Source organism: Athene cunicularia, assembly GCF_003259725.1.
Source record: "Athene cunicularia isolate RWA chromosome 1 unlocalized genomic scaffold, athCun1 chr1_part2, whole genome shotgun sequence".
Taxonomy (NCBI): domain Eukaryota; kingdom Metazoa; phylum Chordata; class Aves; order Strigiformes; family Strigidae; genus Athene; species Athene cunicularia.
This window is the reverse complement of record NW_020799092.1, coordinates 38845716-38860445: the sequence shown is the minus strand read 5'-3', so window position 1 is coordinate 38860445 and position 14730 is coordinate 38845716. Positions and strand designations below refer to the sequence as shown.

General features: G+C 36.6%; 1 protein-coding gene across 1 annotated transcript in view; it reads left to right on the top strand.

Annotated features, from left to right (window-relative positions):
* The window catches only part of ACSS3 (acyl-CoA synthetase short chain family member 3), a 147854-nt gene that overhangs the window by 129613 nt on the left and 3511 nt on the right, over positions 1 to 14730 (top strand). Inside the window, exons 11-13 of the mRNA XM_026864053.1 lie at positions 284 to 347; positions 10369 to 10450; positions 11394 to 11516. Of these exons, the coding sequence (XP_026719854.1) occupies positions 284 to 347; positions 10369 to 10450; positions 11394 to 11516 (269 nt within the window). The remainder of the gene's footprint in view (positions 1 to 283; positions 348 to 10368; positions 10451 to 11393; positions 11517 to 14730) is intronic.

Genomic DNA, 14730 nt, shown 5'->3' with positions numbered 1-14730 from the left:
CCAGGTTGCCCCAAGCCCCATCCAACCTGGCCTTGAACACTGCCAGGGAGGGGGCAGCCACAGCTTCTCTGGGCAACCTGTGCCAGTGTCTCACCACCCTCTCACAGTGAAGAACTTCTTCCTTACATGAGATTGCCCACTCACAAATTACTTAATTCCTTTAATTGCTCCAGTGTATTGCCATTCTGAGGTGTGATGTAAGTTGATAGACATGAAGACACTGTCCTCCATCTAAAAATACACTACCTAATGGGAGTTCTCTTCCTATATTACCTTTTCACAGTGATGATACTGGATGAAAATAAGGAACCAGTGAAAGCGAAGACTTTGGGAAATATTGTGGTAAAGTAAGCAAACTAAGTTTCTTATAGTTAAGAGAAGCTTCTTACATGGGTTGATTGTCTTTTGATAAAAATGCCAGAACTTTTTATGTTCATTAATGTTGAAAAATTGCATATGAAACTGTGTGAGTGAATGAGTGTGGACTGCTCGTTTTTTAGTTAGACTACAACCAAGTTGACCATTTTCTTAACTACCAGCCTATTGGCACAGGAGGAAGTCTTCTGTTGTGTTGTATTAGCAAGATACTGAATCATTCTCTTCACTATTTTATCTTTCAGTTTAGTGAAATACTACAGCAGTGCAGATTGACATGCTTTGGTTTACAGGTGTGATGCTGCCTCCTCTTTCACTATCTCCTAATCCAAACCCATGCATATTTTTAGAGGGAAAATATATATTTTCTGTTCTCTGTAAAAATGGCAAGATGTCTCTGCACACGTTTTGCATGAAACAAACTGTTCAGTTGTGGTAGTACTTGGACAAAATGCATACAGGAAAAGACTCCAGAGAAAGAAAAAAAAGAAAGAAAGAGGAAGAAAGAAGAAGAAAGGAAGAAAGGAAAGAAAGAAAGGAAAGAAAGAAAGAAAGAAAGAAAGAAAGAAAGAAAGAAAACCCTGCTGTGCATCATGTAGGTGATTTTTAGTACATTTACCAGACTCCTGTCAGATGAGTTCCGTAAACTTGAATATTTTTTTTAAAGTACACTTTTCTTTGCACCTTTTCTTAGATAAAGGGGCCTCTGTTTAGATAAGACTGTGAATATCAGTTACATTTCTTTTATCTTGCCTTCTGCCATCTCACTGTTGCCAGAGCCTTTACTTCTGTAAATCTTGATAGGCTACTGCTCCCCACAGCCCATGCCAGCTCCGGATTCTGGATGTTTCACAGGCTTTTAGGCAAATGACATTTTTCTCAGACAGATACCTACTTTGTGATTAACACGCTAGGTATAGTCTTCTCTGTTTGCAGTCACAGAAAATACTTCAGTTCTGAACACTTCTTAACTGCCAGCAAATACAAGTCCCAAAAGAAATGCGTTCATTCACTTCTTTTGTAGTAAAATTCAGGAGAGTTGTGGTAATCCAGTCTTCACTGCTTCCTTAGATGAATGGAAGGAAATATAAAGATAAGCATTAATCTTCCATGAACTGAAATTCTGTCAAAAGCCAAAACGCTGGGACAGTTGTGCTGATTTTGATGAGTTGTTAAAGAGAGAAGTTAGCTGAGGACTGAGGCAGTGTTTATGTGAACTGGAGATGAGACAGGCAAGAGCTACAGGCCCTGGAGCATGTTGCAGACATGCGGTGCTAAAAACATGGGCTGGCTGGCTGCATAGTGCTTGCTTGGGAGTCAGAGTTGCCAAGGTGTGGGGCTGTTTTGCTCAGCTGTACTACTGATCTAATGTAACAAGACCACTGTGGAGACTGAGATAAGTACTACATTAAGTTACTGTACTGTGACATAGATGTTTGTTTCCAAGGTGAAGTCTATACCCTGCCTAATTTTCGGCGGTTTAGGCTGTCACCAGAATACACGGGCATGTGTTTAAATTCACACACAATCTCCCTTGAAGCAGCAGACTCATAGTTTTTCTGTGACACATGTAAGATTGTGCCTTTAGTCCATTGCTGAGTACGAAAAATTATTATCGCTCCAGCCTTTAATAGACTGTGGTTTGCAGTATCAGTAATCCAGGTCAGAGTGGAGGGCTGTCTTTTGAAACTCTCACCTCTGTAGTGCCTGATGACATAATAAAACATAAGCTTGTAATCAGCATTTTGTAAGAAAACTGATCCTAGCTGTTTTAGGCATTCAGCTTAGATGGAATAAATTGCCTACCAGATGTGCTCATGTCTCTCTGTTGACTGCAGGGGTGACACAGGTAGCTTAGGGTACGTTATCTACCAAAAATTAAGTGAAATGAACTCCATCCTTAGCAACTCTGCCAAACAAGCTCAGCTGTATCTACTAGCAGGTTATGTTGGTAGATGTATGCATACAATTCTGAGTCATTACTATCTTTATCTTTAAGTGCCTGTCAGGAGTGGATATTGCCATATTAGAAGATCCTGTTTGGGGTTATTGTCAAAATAAAACAAAATTTGTTTTATAAAGCCCTCCTTCAAGAAGGCTTTCCTTTCTTCATCTCTTCAGCAGGCTCCAACATGTACAGACCCCTTAAAAATAATGAGGATGTTCCTTCTTGCTAGCAGGGACATGTCCCCATGCATCTAGAAGAAAATGGGTAGTCAGGATAGTTTTCACTATTACTCTACCATACACTCAGCAGCAAAATATGGTGTACCACTTTAGAAAAAAACAAAGGTGTTTGCTTTATCTGCAGCATATGTGAGTTGAGAAATATTCTTTAGTATTTCTTGGAGAGTGGCCACACACTGCTGTGAAAAAGTGGTATGCTGCTGCTCTTGGTTATTTTTATCCCAGTCTAACTCCTGGTAAAGACTGTTGGGGGCTGCTTGAAGCCTGCAGTGCTCCTAAGTATAATATTTTAAATATCCTTCCAACAGAGTTTTAAACTTTTTAATTTTACCCTGCAGCAGTCAAATACTTTAGAAAGGTATTTCTTACACCTAATTACTCCATCTTTCTGCCCCAAGTATGTTCTTTTCTTTACTGATCTGCCAACTGATACCTGAGGTTTTTTTCATATAACCATCTTTTCCCATTGGAAAGATTTTTGCTGACAAGAGCTCTCATACAGGCTAATTTATGTGAACAATGCAATAATCTTTTTGACTTGTCAAGTCTTTCAGGATAAAGTAATCAAATACAGTGTCACAACATTTATGATAAAAGGGCAAGGGAAAATGAAGATGACTGCAGCTCATGAGGGTGGGCTTGTACATTTTTTTGAGCTAGAATCTTTGGACAGGAAAGATAATTAACAGGATTTATTTTGAAGTGAAAATGACAGCAGCAATGACCTCAGTTTCTGTTAGCAAGACCAGTCTGATTTAGTGACACACTTCTTACATTGAGCTGTGAGAATATTCAAAGTTCTGATAAGGAACATAAGCAAAGAGAAATACCATTTAAATTCCAATGCAGTGGGAAACTCAGTTTTGGTCTTGTACATGATAAAGATCACAAACCTATTATGTTTATTTTATGAAGCAGTTATCAGAACTGTCTCATTAGCTGGTATTTTTATTTATGTTCACTCACAACAGCAAGAGGACGATGCTTGCCATATACTCATTCTATCCAGAGAATAATGCCTGTCAGTAAATATCCTGGTAGATCCTAGTTACATTTCCTATAGTGTCTGTATTGTTAATATTGTGCCATAGTAATGAAGGTTTACAGGATAATATTTACATATTTGTTTTACCAATCTCCACTGCACAGAAGCACATAAATATTTCTGTTCCATATTCAGAAAGAGGTGAGACAATGTAGTTACATCATACAGTGATTCTGAAATGCTTTGGCTGCACTGGTTAAATTGCATTTAAGAATAGCGACTTTGTGAGAGGCTCTACAGACAATTTGTGGGTTTTTTTTCATCAGTTTTGGATTAGTGGAGGAAGAGAAGGAAAATTATAATGTTCTGTCAATAGTAAAAATTATTCAAATGATGACCCAACCCATTATATAAAGTAGAATCCTGAAAAGCTTTATGTACAGTGCTGTAAGAGTGTAAAGTATTGAAAAATAATTAATGAGGTTTTATAAAGAAAGAGTCATAATGAATTTACAGCTTTTTATAATTTTATACTTTAAATTAGCTGACTAGAAATGTGACAAGGCTTTTGAAGCAAATACCATGAAGTTAATATCCTTTAATAGAAGAGATGTTCAGAAGTAAGCAACCCATTCACAGTTTCACTATTTGTAGTACTATGTTCAATCTTTATACAGTATTTAGGGAGCAAATAGATGTTCAGTAAAAAGCTTATTTAATATTTCTTAAAATGTGTTTAAAAAAAAGGTCAGTATCTATGTGGAAGTCTGAAGCAACCTGAAGCTGGGAATGTAATCATTAAAATGAATAATAGAAAGCTAAGAGCTTAAAAGGAAGAAAAGGTAAAGATGTAATCTTTCATAGCACACTGTACCTTGGTATCTCATTAAAGAAAATAAAGAAAAATCTTGTAGGATTTGATGGGTTAACATTTGGGCATTCTAATTTGGGATATGCACATGAGAAAGGTCACAGCTCTTGTTTGTGCTCTTCCCCTTCCCTGGAAGAAAAGGAGGCTGGGAGGCGGTGGCATTGTGTTAGTGAAAGCAAGGGGAGACTCCACCTGAAGCCGAATGGGGTGTATGGCCTCAGAAGAAAGACAGTTAAAAGCTACCTGAGACGCCTAAATAGCCACTGATGTTCTTATTATGTAGCAATATAGTAATGAATGTTGTCAATTTTTCTTTTTTAAGTGTGTGACACTATTACTGTTTCATGCTTTTATAATTAAATTTGATTCAATGATAAAAACCAATATTCAGTATTGAGAAATTTCCTTCTATGGATGTTATAATCCCCCAAATACAAGTACTTCAACATGCTAAGAAACATCTCTCTTTCTCATATGTGATTGTTCTAGAGTGTCTGAAGGGGTTTAAGCTATATCTTCATTGCTTGAGTTGTTTTTATTTTTTGTCATTATAATGATGTGCTTGTCTGTTTTGGAAGTGGTGGTTAATGGTTTTTTTGATATAAAATAAACAAAAAATTACATAAGGTAGCAGAAAATTAAAGGCAGCCCAACAGAGGCCATGTTGCAGACTGGTCTGAGTGGCTTGGCCTCAAGGAAGATTGCTTGGAGGGAGAAAAACGTTGCTTGTAAAATCATGTAAAGCAAACTTATCCTGCGTGGACCACTTGCAATAAGTTCATGTAAGTAAAGGCCATACAGCTAGGAACCATGAAAATTTGCTAGATTTTGACATGAAGGACTGTACCCTAGAAAGCAGTGACTTTCGAAGGAGCTTTTTATGTTAAAGTGGATAAACCTCAGAATACACAAGATTTTTGAATGAAAGATAGCTGCTAGCGTAACCAAGCAGGCAATATGATTTCTTGTTATAAAAAAAAAGAAAAGGTGCTAATACTACTCTCTGTGGTTATGATGTTAGTAAACCCATTATGTTCAGTTCTAATGTCCATATTTCAAAAGACTATTGAGGAAATTACTGGATTTTAGAGAAGATATGAATGACAGTGACTTGACTTCTGGAAATCTTGGCTTAAAGAATTTACAATTTAACTTGCAGTATGTAGTTCATCCAAGATCAGTTAAATGATAACGTTATCAAGGCCAGGAAATAGCCACAGGACAAAGATGTCATTGAGAGATGGCTGTTTGGCATACAGAGATTGGAAGCTGAAGCTAGATATATTCAGATGAGAGATAAGACACAGTTTTAACAGTGAAAGTATTAAACCATGGGAAGAAATTCTTGAGGATATGGTGTTTTTGTTTGACACCCTTAGGTCAAAGCTAGATATCTATTTTAACCAAAAGTTACAGAATTGAGGCAGGATTTCGTATATGGCATCCTTTAGCCTGTGTTGTATGGGAGATCAGATTAGACGATCATGAAGAATCTGTGCAAAAGATTGCTTGCCCAGCCAGGCTTCCACATGTTTATCAGCTTTGTCTTTCACCTTTACAAGTGAAACAATGAATAAGACTTTCAACGTGAGAGGAATTTGGCCAGAGATGGGTTTTCTAACAGATCTCTAGCTGAGTATATGTGAGTAGCATTTGGACTTGCTTTACTTTTAACTTTTTCCAAGCACTTTCACTTGGTTTTGATGATTTTCTCTTTTCCTCATTAAAACATTTTTTTTCAAAATCCACACTGACACCAACTACTTTTGTGAGCCCATTCAGCTAACTCAAGTAGCGTTTCATGAAGATTGATGAATGTTCAAGATGTTCTGCTCTACTCTACTCTTGTTTCCACCCTTTTTCCTGTGCTGTTGTTCCTAGTGTCTGAAAAAGCTTCTAGATTGCAGATGGCTTTTGGACCTTCAATCAGATTTCTTTTCAGGGTGATGTTTATGCACAGCACTGCATAAATGCGGAGGAATAACATAGCTGCCGGTCAGCTGATTTAGCTCCATTCATGAACCCAAATTCATTTAACAATGGCTGGTACTTGCTTTGACTGACTGTAATGAACAGCCTGTGAGTACCATTGTCTACCATAAAATAAAAGGATATATTTTCTGAAACTCTGCAAGGTAGTATCACTAATAGTTTTTGACCTTCATTTGAACTTTCAGAAATTTGCTTTTCTGTGTAAATTATATTTTGAGTGCTGTGTTTATAATTGCTTTGTTTCATCACCAAGGAATCCTACACCATTTTGATGAGTGGCAACCTGAAAGGATGTGACACATCAAGTCAGATTTTCTTGGGCTAAGTTAAAGGTGGGCTGTTCTGTATAAGGTCACCACCATTGTATGAAAAATAATTTAACTGTGAAACAATGCTTAAAAACCAGATAATGATTATCGTTTAAAATTCTCTAGCAGAAAACAGTTACTGTGAAAGTGCTTCAGAGGTTTTTTTGTGATGTTGCCAAGCTCACCTAATCTGTTCTAGTTTCTCCAATTTAGAATTAAATTACCTGCTTATCTTTGTAAAATATAACCAGAGTGGATCTTTGTAAAATGAACCCATGTAATTTACATCATTAATTTACACAGTTTGCCTAGTTTTCATGATGCTGTTCTAAATGTATTCAACCTTGAAATGAGAAATGGGCCTGAGTCTGTATTCCTGTAGTTCTACAATTGTCATCTTAATGTCACTGGAGTAAATGGAGAATACCATCATTTGTACTGCTGTTGCTGTACTGGTGAAAAAATACATCTTTTTTGAGGTTTGAAATCCAAAGGTAAACTTTTCTCAAGTTCACATGATTTGATTCAACTCAGTGTAGGTTTTTCTCTAGAACCTCCACTTGGGTTTGAAACTGCTGATGCTTTGCTAGTTAAATGAGATGACTAGTTAGCCTGATCCACTATAGCTGGTAACATATATTTTAGAAAAAGCTGGCAAGCTTGTGACTGTCCTCTGCAGAAGGAAGGAGCAATGAAGAAGATGCTACCGGAGTTAATGACCATATGAAAACTCAAAGTAAGAATAGTGTAAGGGAGGGCTTATCTTTAAACTGATAGCAGATGCAAAGGATCAACTCTGGCTTGTTTGTGGCTTGGCATGCAGGATGAGAGAGATGACTTAATGGATAGCTAGAGAAATACAGTAAATATGTCCCAAAGGGAAACCAAACAGAGCAGCTTCTTTGTAAATTGTAGAAATGATGATGAAGGAACTTCAACCAAGACCTTCTGTGGTCCTGTTGCTTGTGAAAGGAAAGCAGAACCATCTGTGGGGCAGTCATGCTTACTTATGTATACCTGACATTTTTTGGTCAATATATCCTCTTAATAAAATTAACCCCAAAAGGCCATGAGTATCAACTCAGTGTTTAGACAAAGAGGTAACAGTTTGTAAATATAGAACTTATAGAAATTCTCATGTCCTGTCAAAATTCCAATACACATAATTATGTTCTGGCAAGATGAATTCTACCTTTATTAATTTTATTAATTATTTGTGCTTGCACAGCACCTAGAAATTCTAGTCAGTCATGATGCTAAGAACAAAGAATTGTATGTGCCCACTGATCAGGAATTACTTTGCCTGAAAGATGGACACATGGAAGATGGCATTCAGTTTTTGCTTACTAGATGGAATAAGGTCCTAACTGCAAGTAATTTTTTACAGAAAGCCATGGAAGCATATTTTCAGACTGTGTCTGTATTGTGCTATGATTTGTGCTATAGAGATACCTGTGGTAGCCAGTAGTTTAGTGGTCTGGTTTCCATAGACTCACAAAATATGCACCATGTTGCATACTTGTCGATGGTGATTTTACCTGTAAAAAAAGCAACCACAAGAAAAACAAACACCCACACCCCCCCAAAAAAAAAATTCCAAGCCAAATGGTGGGAGCAGGGAATATATTTTTGGTGATATACTACATACTTCTGTGTTTAGATTTCTAAACTATTACAGTTACAAAAAGGAAAATGCTTTTCTGATTTCAGCAATAAAATTGTTTTTTCTATTTAATGAGTAACTGCAAAGTACTGTATAGAGCTGTGGAGAAATTATTACAGGCTTTGTCAATACAAATTGTCCTTTCTCTCCCATCACAAGGATGTTTCAGACTGTTAAATAAATTTAAAGTGCAAAATTTGCAATGACTGAGGCTGTTATGAATTGCTATGCTATTAGCAACTAGGCAACAGCCATAGTAACTACCATTCTCTAGTGGCTTTTCTTGAATCTAAGCAAGAGATTTTTCTTTTAAACTCATACTTACACCAGTATCAATATATTGTCTTTCTAATTCTTTTTTTTTCAAGGCAAATACTCTATAGGCCCTGCTTGCCTATCACAATGATGCTAAGCTTGAAAGGCTTGAAATAGGCCAGGGAATTCCCTCCAAGTGGGCAGAAGCCAAACTGCCCTCCTGAAGCCTGGATGGCTACCTGGAACGTGTCTTGGCATTTCTGGCCTTACCTTAACCATACTTTCAGGGAATGTGATTTATAGGATGTCTTGACCCAGAACAGTCAGAAAAAGTACTAATATTTATAGTAGTATATAATATTATGCTAATCAAGTTGAATTAAGCTGGAAAAAATTGGGATTGTAAAAAATCATGGATTTGAATCATTTGTAGATGATACGGCCTTTTTCAATGTAGCTTATACTATTTATACCATATTTAGGAGAAAAAAAAAGTGTCTAATACTTTTCTTTTTGTAAATTTGATGTTAGAAATGTACATGTCACTGAGCTGGTAGCACTCATTCTTGTGACCTGAACATCATAGGAGCCCTCTACTGATACCGGTGCTGCTACACTACAGAGGGGTGTTGCACTGCTAGAGATGTTGCTTTCTGGTGTCACAGGGACCCTATCAGAGAGAAAATATAATACCCCATATAATATCCCTGGCTAAATATTTGCTGGTTAGGAATGCAGGCATATGATAGTAAAAACTGTATGAGACATTTATGATTTTATCTGTATCAATGTGCTTGTTTGCATGATCATTCTCTCTCTGTTACTAGGGTTAAGGTTCATAAAACTTGTGTTGAAATGCCCAAATATGTATCTCTTAGACAGTTCAAGTAAGCTATGTTTAACCCTGTCAGAGCTTTGGAGGGAGAAACAACAACTTGTTAGCTGAGACATCTGTAGCTTCTCTTCTTCCAGCAGATATGTATGTGAAGTGTCCCATATTTTGTCATGCCCGTGTCCTTGACTGAAGAATGGATGTATAGTATGCATTGAAAACTCAACTAATAAAAAAATGCAGAATTTTGAAGCTTCACTTCTTAAAAAAATAAAAAGTCCAGTTATTTTAGAAAGTTCTAAAAGTGACTTTTATCAATATACTTTCAAAAAACTCCAATAATTCCAATAATACTATGCACAGTTTTAATAAAAAATAAAAGCATTTTTATTCATATTGTCATTGCTGAAGATGAATTATATCTTTTTACAAAAACTGAAGATCTGTATGTCTGATAATTCACATGTCTATGCATGTGTGAGTGTGTGTGTGTGTTAGAGAAAGAGATAACCTATAATAATGAAGTTGTCTATATCATAGCATTTATGCACATAGTTCTGGCAGATACTTAATCCCTGGGAATGTTGCCCTGAGAATGTTGAATGCTGAATGCTGATAACATATTTATAGTATCATACATAATGTTTACTAAACCAAATATTATTTTTCTGAATGCCAGAGATGCTTTACAAGGTATGGTCTGGATACAGTTCCGAGCTATATGCATGTGATCACAACAAATGTATAGTCTTTTTGATCTGTTATCTGCATATTATTAAGCTGAACTGTTTTCTGATTGTATAGCCAATGATTATCCATCTGAATATGAAGTATGAATGGAGAGCATGAGTTGTACTTGTTATATTTGTGTTTCTTACTATTTCCCTCTACTCTTTTAAGGTTGCCTTTGCCTCCTGGAGCATTCTCGGGTCTTTGGGAAAATCAGGAAACATTCCAGAAGTTATATTTCCAAAAATTTCCAGTAAGAATTGCAAAATGAACTATATAAACATTTGGTAATCCTGCAGAACTGAATGGTAGTAGATTTAAACTGGATGACATGCAAAATTCTTGTATCTTATTTTAATGAGAGACCTTTGAATATATGTGTTATATAATTAAAAACGTTTCAAGGTAATACTTTCTTCATCCATACTTCAAGCTTTTGGGCACACTGGTTTCTTTTAAGATTTAAAACAAAAGAAGTAAATCTCAAGCTTCTGAACCTAAAAGTTGTATTATGTCATTTGATCTAATAAAAGATATAAGCTTCACAACCTTAGACTAGCATAGATTCAAATGTACTATTGCTGTTGACATGTAGTCATTCTAACTTTGTATCAGTCCAAAATATACACTTGCCCACTGAGCACCTAAGTATGTTGGAGGCTCGTTGCTACATTAGTTATGTTTCCTTGTCAGATGAACTCTCCAGGGACTGCCTTCCTCCTTTCCTTATAGAAATAGATAGACTGGTCCTATGTGAATGTCCAGAATGGAAGGTTTGATTCAATAAAAATAAATGAATGAATTGACCAGGAACATTTTTATGTGTGTGTGCACTTGAATCATGAGGATGAGGAATATCTTTAGGAGCAATTTGGCAACTGTCTTTATATTGTAACAATTCCATTCTCCTTTTGTAGATTCAGGCAACATCCTTGTCCAAGCTGTCAGGGGATCAAAGTAAGCAGAGTTGGAAAAAAAACAGGTTTATGTTTTGTCTTCTGTCTTAACAAAGACTACAAAACCTTTCTGGAAAGGGAGCTGCATGGTATATTTTGACATAAGAATGGTGAAAAATATTACAGAATTAAACCTTTCGGGCACCAAAAATATATTTAATTTGAAACAGTCAGTTTTGTTTGTTGGTGTCATGGAAAATGAATGAATTTCTGAGTTTATTTTTGGTGTGTTCTCTTTAGGGATATTATGATACTATGGATGCAGGTTATATGGATGAAGATGGCTATTTATACGTCCTCTCTCGAGCTGATGATGTGATCAATGTTGCTGGACACAGAATTTCAGCAGGCGCAATTGAAGAGGTTAGCATTGCCTCACAGTAAAATAGAAGAGTGAAAGATGAATAAAGAAAGCTGAGACTGAAAATCTCACAGAATCTCTCAATTTTTTTCTGCTTTATGTGATTGCATTTCCATACTTTTAACAAAAACATTAATTATTTCAGGTCCTTCCTATTAAGGTGCTTTCTGAGACCATAATAAATTTAGTCAACAACAAGCAGTGTGTACCATGGGATTGATAAGACAGGCATGATTTCACATTTGAAGGTGGAGTTAAGGGGCAATATGGTAGTGTGTGAAGCATTCCTGTAAAGTCTGATAACATATTTAATTGTGAATACATTAAGGTAATGTAGGGTCAGTGTGCCAAGTAGTTTCACTAGCTACTGTAGTTACTTAGGAGTAGAAGCTTTTATTCCTGAAATACTAGGTGCATTTTTAAAAGTGCTTGGTGTTGGCTGAATTCTGTTCACATAGACTCATATTCAGTGCTTTTTTCTTTAAGAGTTTCCTCATAGTTTTTTGAGAGCTGTTTTGTCTCTTATTGTGTGAGCAGTGATAAATGAACAATGAAAACTTCTGTAAAAAACCCCTGCTGTTAAATTGGAAGTCATTAACGTAATACCCATGCAATGCAAAAAGTTGAAAATAGTGCAGTTCATAATAGTATCTGAATTTCATATCACTGTTCACTCACCCCGCTGGAACCATTGTGATTGATTGCCAGTTACAAATTTCCCTGATGACTTATCAATTGCCTATTCAGGGAGTATGGGAAAAGGTGTGCTGGGCATGTGCAAGGGAAAAATACACCTCAAGAACTCTGAATTTAACTGTTTGGTTAGTCAGTTTTTGCTTTAAAATGTCTGTTAGTCTAGTGACTATTTTTTTTTAAAGGATAGAAAACTTAAAAGATAATAGACGAAATTCTGATTATACAATATTGAACAGATTCAGATAAACATAGGCAATCCTTTGTGGATTGGTCAGACAGGGAGCTGAACTAGCTGCTGCCTTGACTCAGGTCTGTGGAGACATAAAGGTGGCTTTTTCTGCCTAAACCTTTTTCCCTTTGAAGTCAGTTTTTAGTGTTGCTCTACTAAAGCACAGCTGGGAATCTCATCCCCACCCCTTACTGCTCTAGCTCTGGGGCTGAGTTGGGCATTGTTTCTTCCCTTCAGGCTGAATCTGAAGCTAGTATAACAAATGACAAATTGAATCACTTCCTTAGCTGTATTACCTTTGTATTCATTGTCCTGAGCTCAGTGTCTCTGTTTTTTTCCCTGCTAGTTAAGTCTTTCCCCTAGAAACAAAAAATGTTTCATCACTATGAAGTTCTAGAAGCTTTTCTAGTCACCTTTTGAACAAAGCTAAAAATCAAGTGTTGTTAATGCGTGCACAGCAAATTATTAGTTAAATGGGAAAGGATTAAGAAGACTAAAATTAGCTTTTCAGTAAGATCAGTAAATACGGAATTAGAGGTTCACAGAATTGCCATCTAATTGTAAGTCACCTTGTTGTGGAAGTATATTATCTGCATTTACATTATAGCTGCATTACAAGTTTAACAAAATTTTCCTTAGTGCTTTGACTAAGAATTTCAGCTTTATTATGTTCCAAACAATTAGTTTCGTTGTCTGAGGCATCTGTTAGTATCATCGGAGCAAGTACCTTTACTGCAGTGCAGTAGGTGTTACTGTTTACCATGCCCATCAGTGAATGTTAGCCATTATGGTAACCTCAGCCTGTGTTGATCCATCCGTCTCTTTTGACTGTTCATCTGTGGTGTCCCTGCTTGTCTTTGACTCTTTCTGAAAAAGTCCTAATAAGATCTTGCCTATCTGAGGTAACAGACTTGAAATCATGGAATTTCGCATTGGTTTGTATGCTGAGATTTTTCTTACTTTTAAACAATTAAAAAATGTCTAGTGCTGATTCTGTTCAGCTGTTTTACAAAGTTTGATAATTTTAAATTAGTATTTACAATTTCAGTCATTTGAAATTAGCTGTCCCAAAGTCAAAGGCATGTTCATAGAATTATGGATAGTTTGAAGAAAAATTTTACAGTGACTGCAATATTCCAGCTTAACGTAAGACTTTTATGAACAAGTGACAGACTGGAATGACACAAACAAGCTGGCAACACTTAAATTACCACTGTAGGGCTCCTGTTGATGCCTGATAGGTAATTATGGTATTGGTGGTAATGTCAGATTACTGCAGACCTTTTCCCTGTATTTCTGTAGGAAATAGCAGTTACTCTGGTTGTAGACCTTACTAGTGTACTTTCCATAATTCATTGCCTTTTCTTCTTTTTCTTTCCTATGTTTTTGTTTTGCTTGTATATGTCAATCAAGTCAGAGCAGGAAAGACTAGGTATTTATAGCAGGAAACAGAATGCATGGTTGATGCTCTGGACTAAAAGTGACTGAAGCACATAAGTGTACATGATGCATTGAAAGACCATGGAGATTTGGAGTTGTGTAAGATTCATTCCTGTGTGATGTGATTTGTCAGATTGGATACAATGACTTCTGGACAAAGTAGGCTGCATCTGAATTCAAACATATATATATTTAGCTTCAACATTTTTGCAGCAGGCTCCTCTGCCCTTCTAGTTCTGGGATGAGCCCAGCCAGAACTGACTTCAGTCTGTTGCACTTGCTGTTCTATATATGGCTTGTGCACATCCCATTTAATGCCTGTGAAAAATATGCAGTTGCAAAAGCTCTGTGTAAATGGTCGTGCTTTTGTACTTTGATAGAGCATGCCTCTGCTATTAAGCTTACTGTTGACCATTTGCTTTGTTTGTAGCATGGGACATTTCTAGGATCATAGTCTGTGAAATAAGTATAGCTTCTGTCAAACAAGAATGCAGGAAGCACCTTGTGCAGATTTATTTTGCTAAAAGCTACTTGGTTTGTAGTGACCATGGCACAGCCAGCCAGTTTCTCCTTCCTGTTTTGACTACAAATATTAAGGATAGTGAAATCTGTTTTGAGAATGGGTTGTGGGAGACGCTTTGAATTGTTCCTTCCACCATTGGTTTCACAACCAGGTCACACAAGAGCCTGGCTTTTGTTCATTGGAACAACAATGATTCACCTTTCCATTCCTTTTTCTCCTGTCTTCTTTGTGCCTTTTTTGTCTTTTTCCTCATGTAGTAGCCAACTGTTGTGGTTTGAACTCACCAGGTAAGAAATCACCATGTGGCCAGTTGTTTACTGCCCCCCCC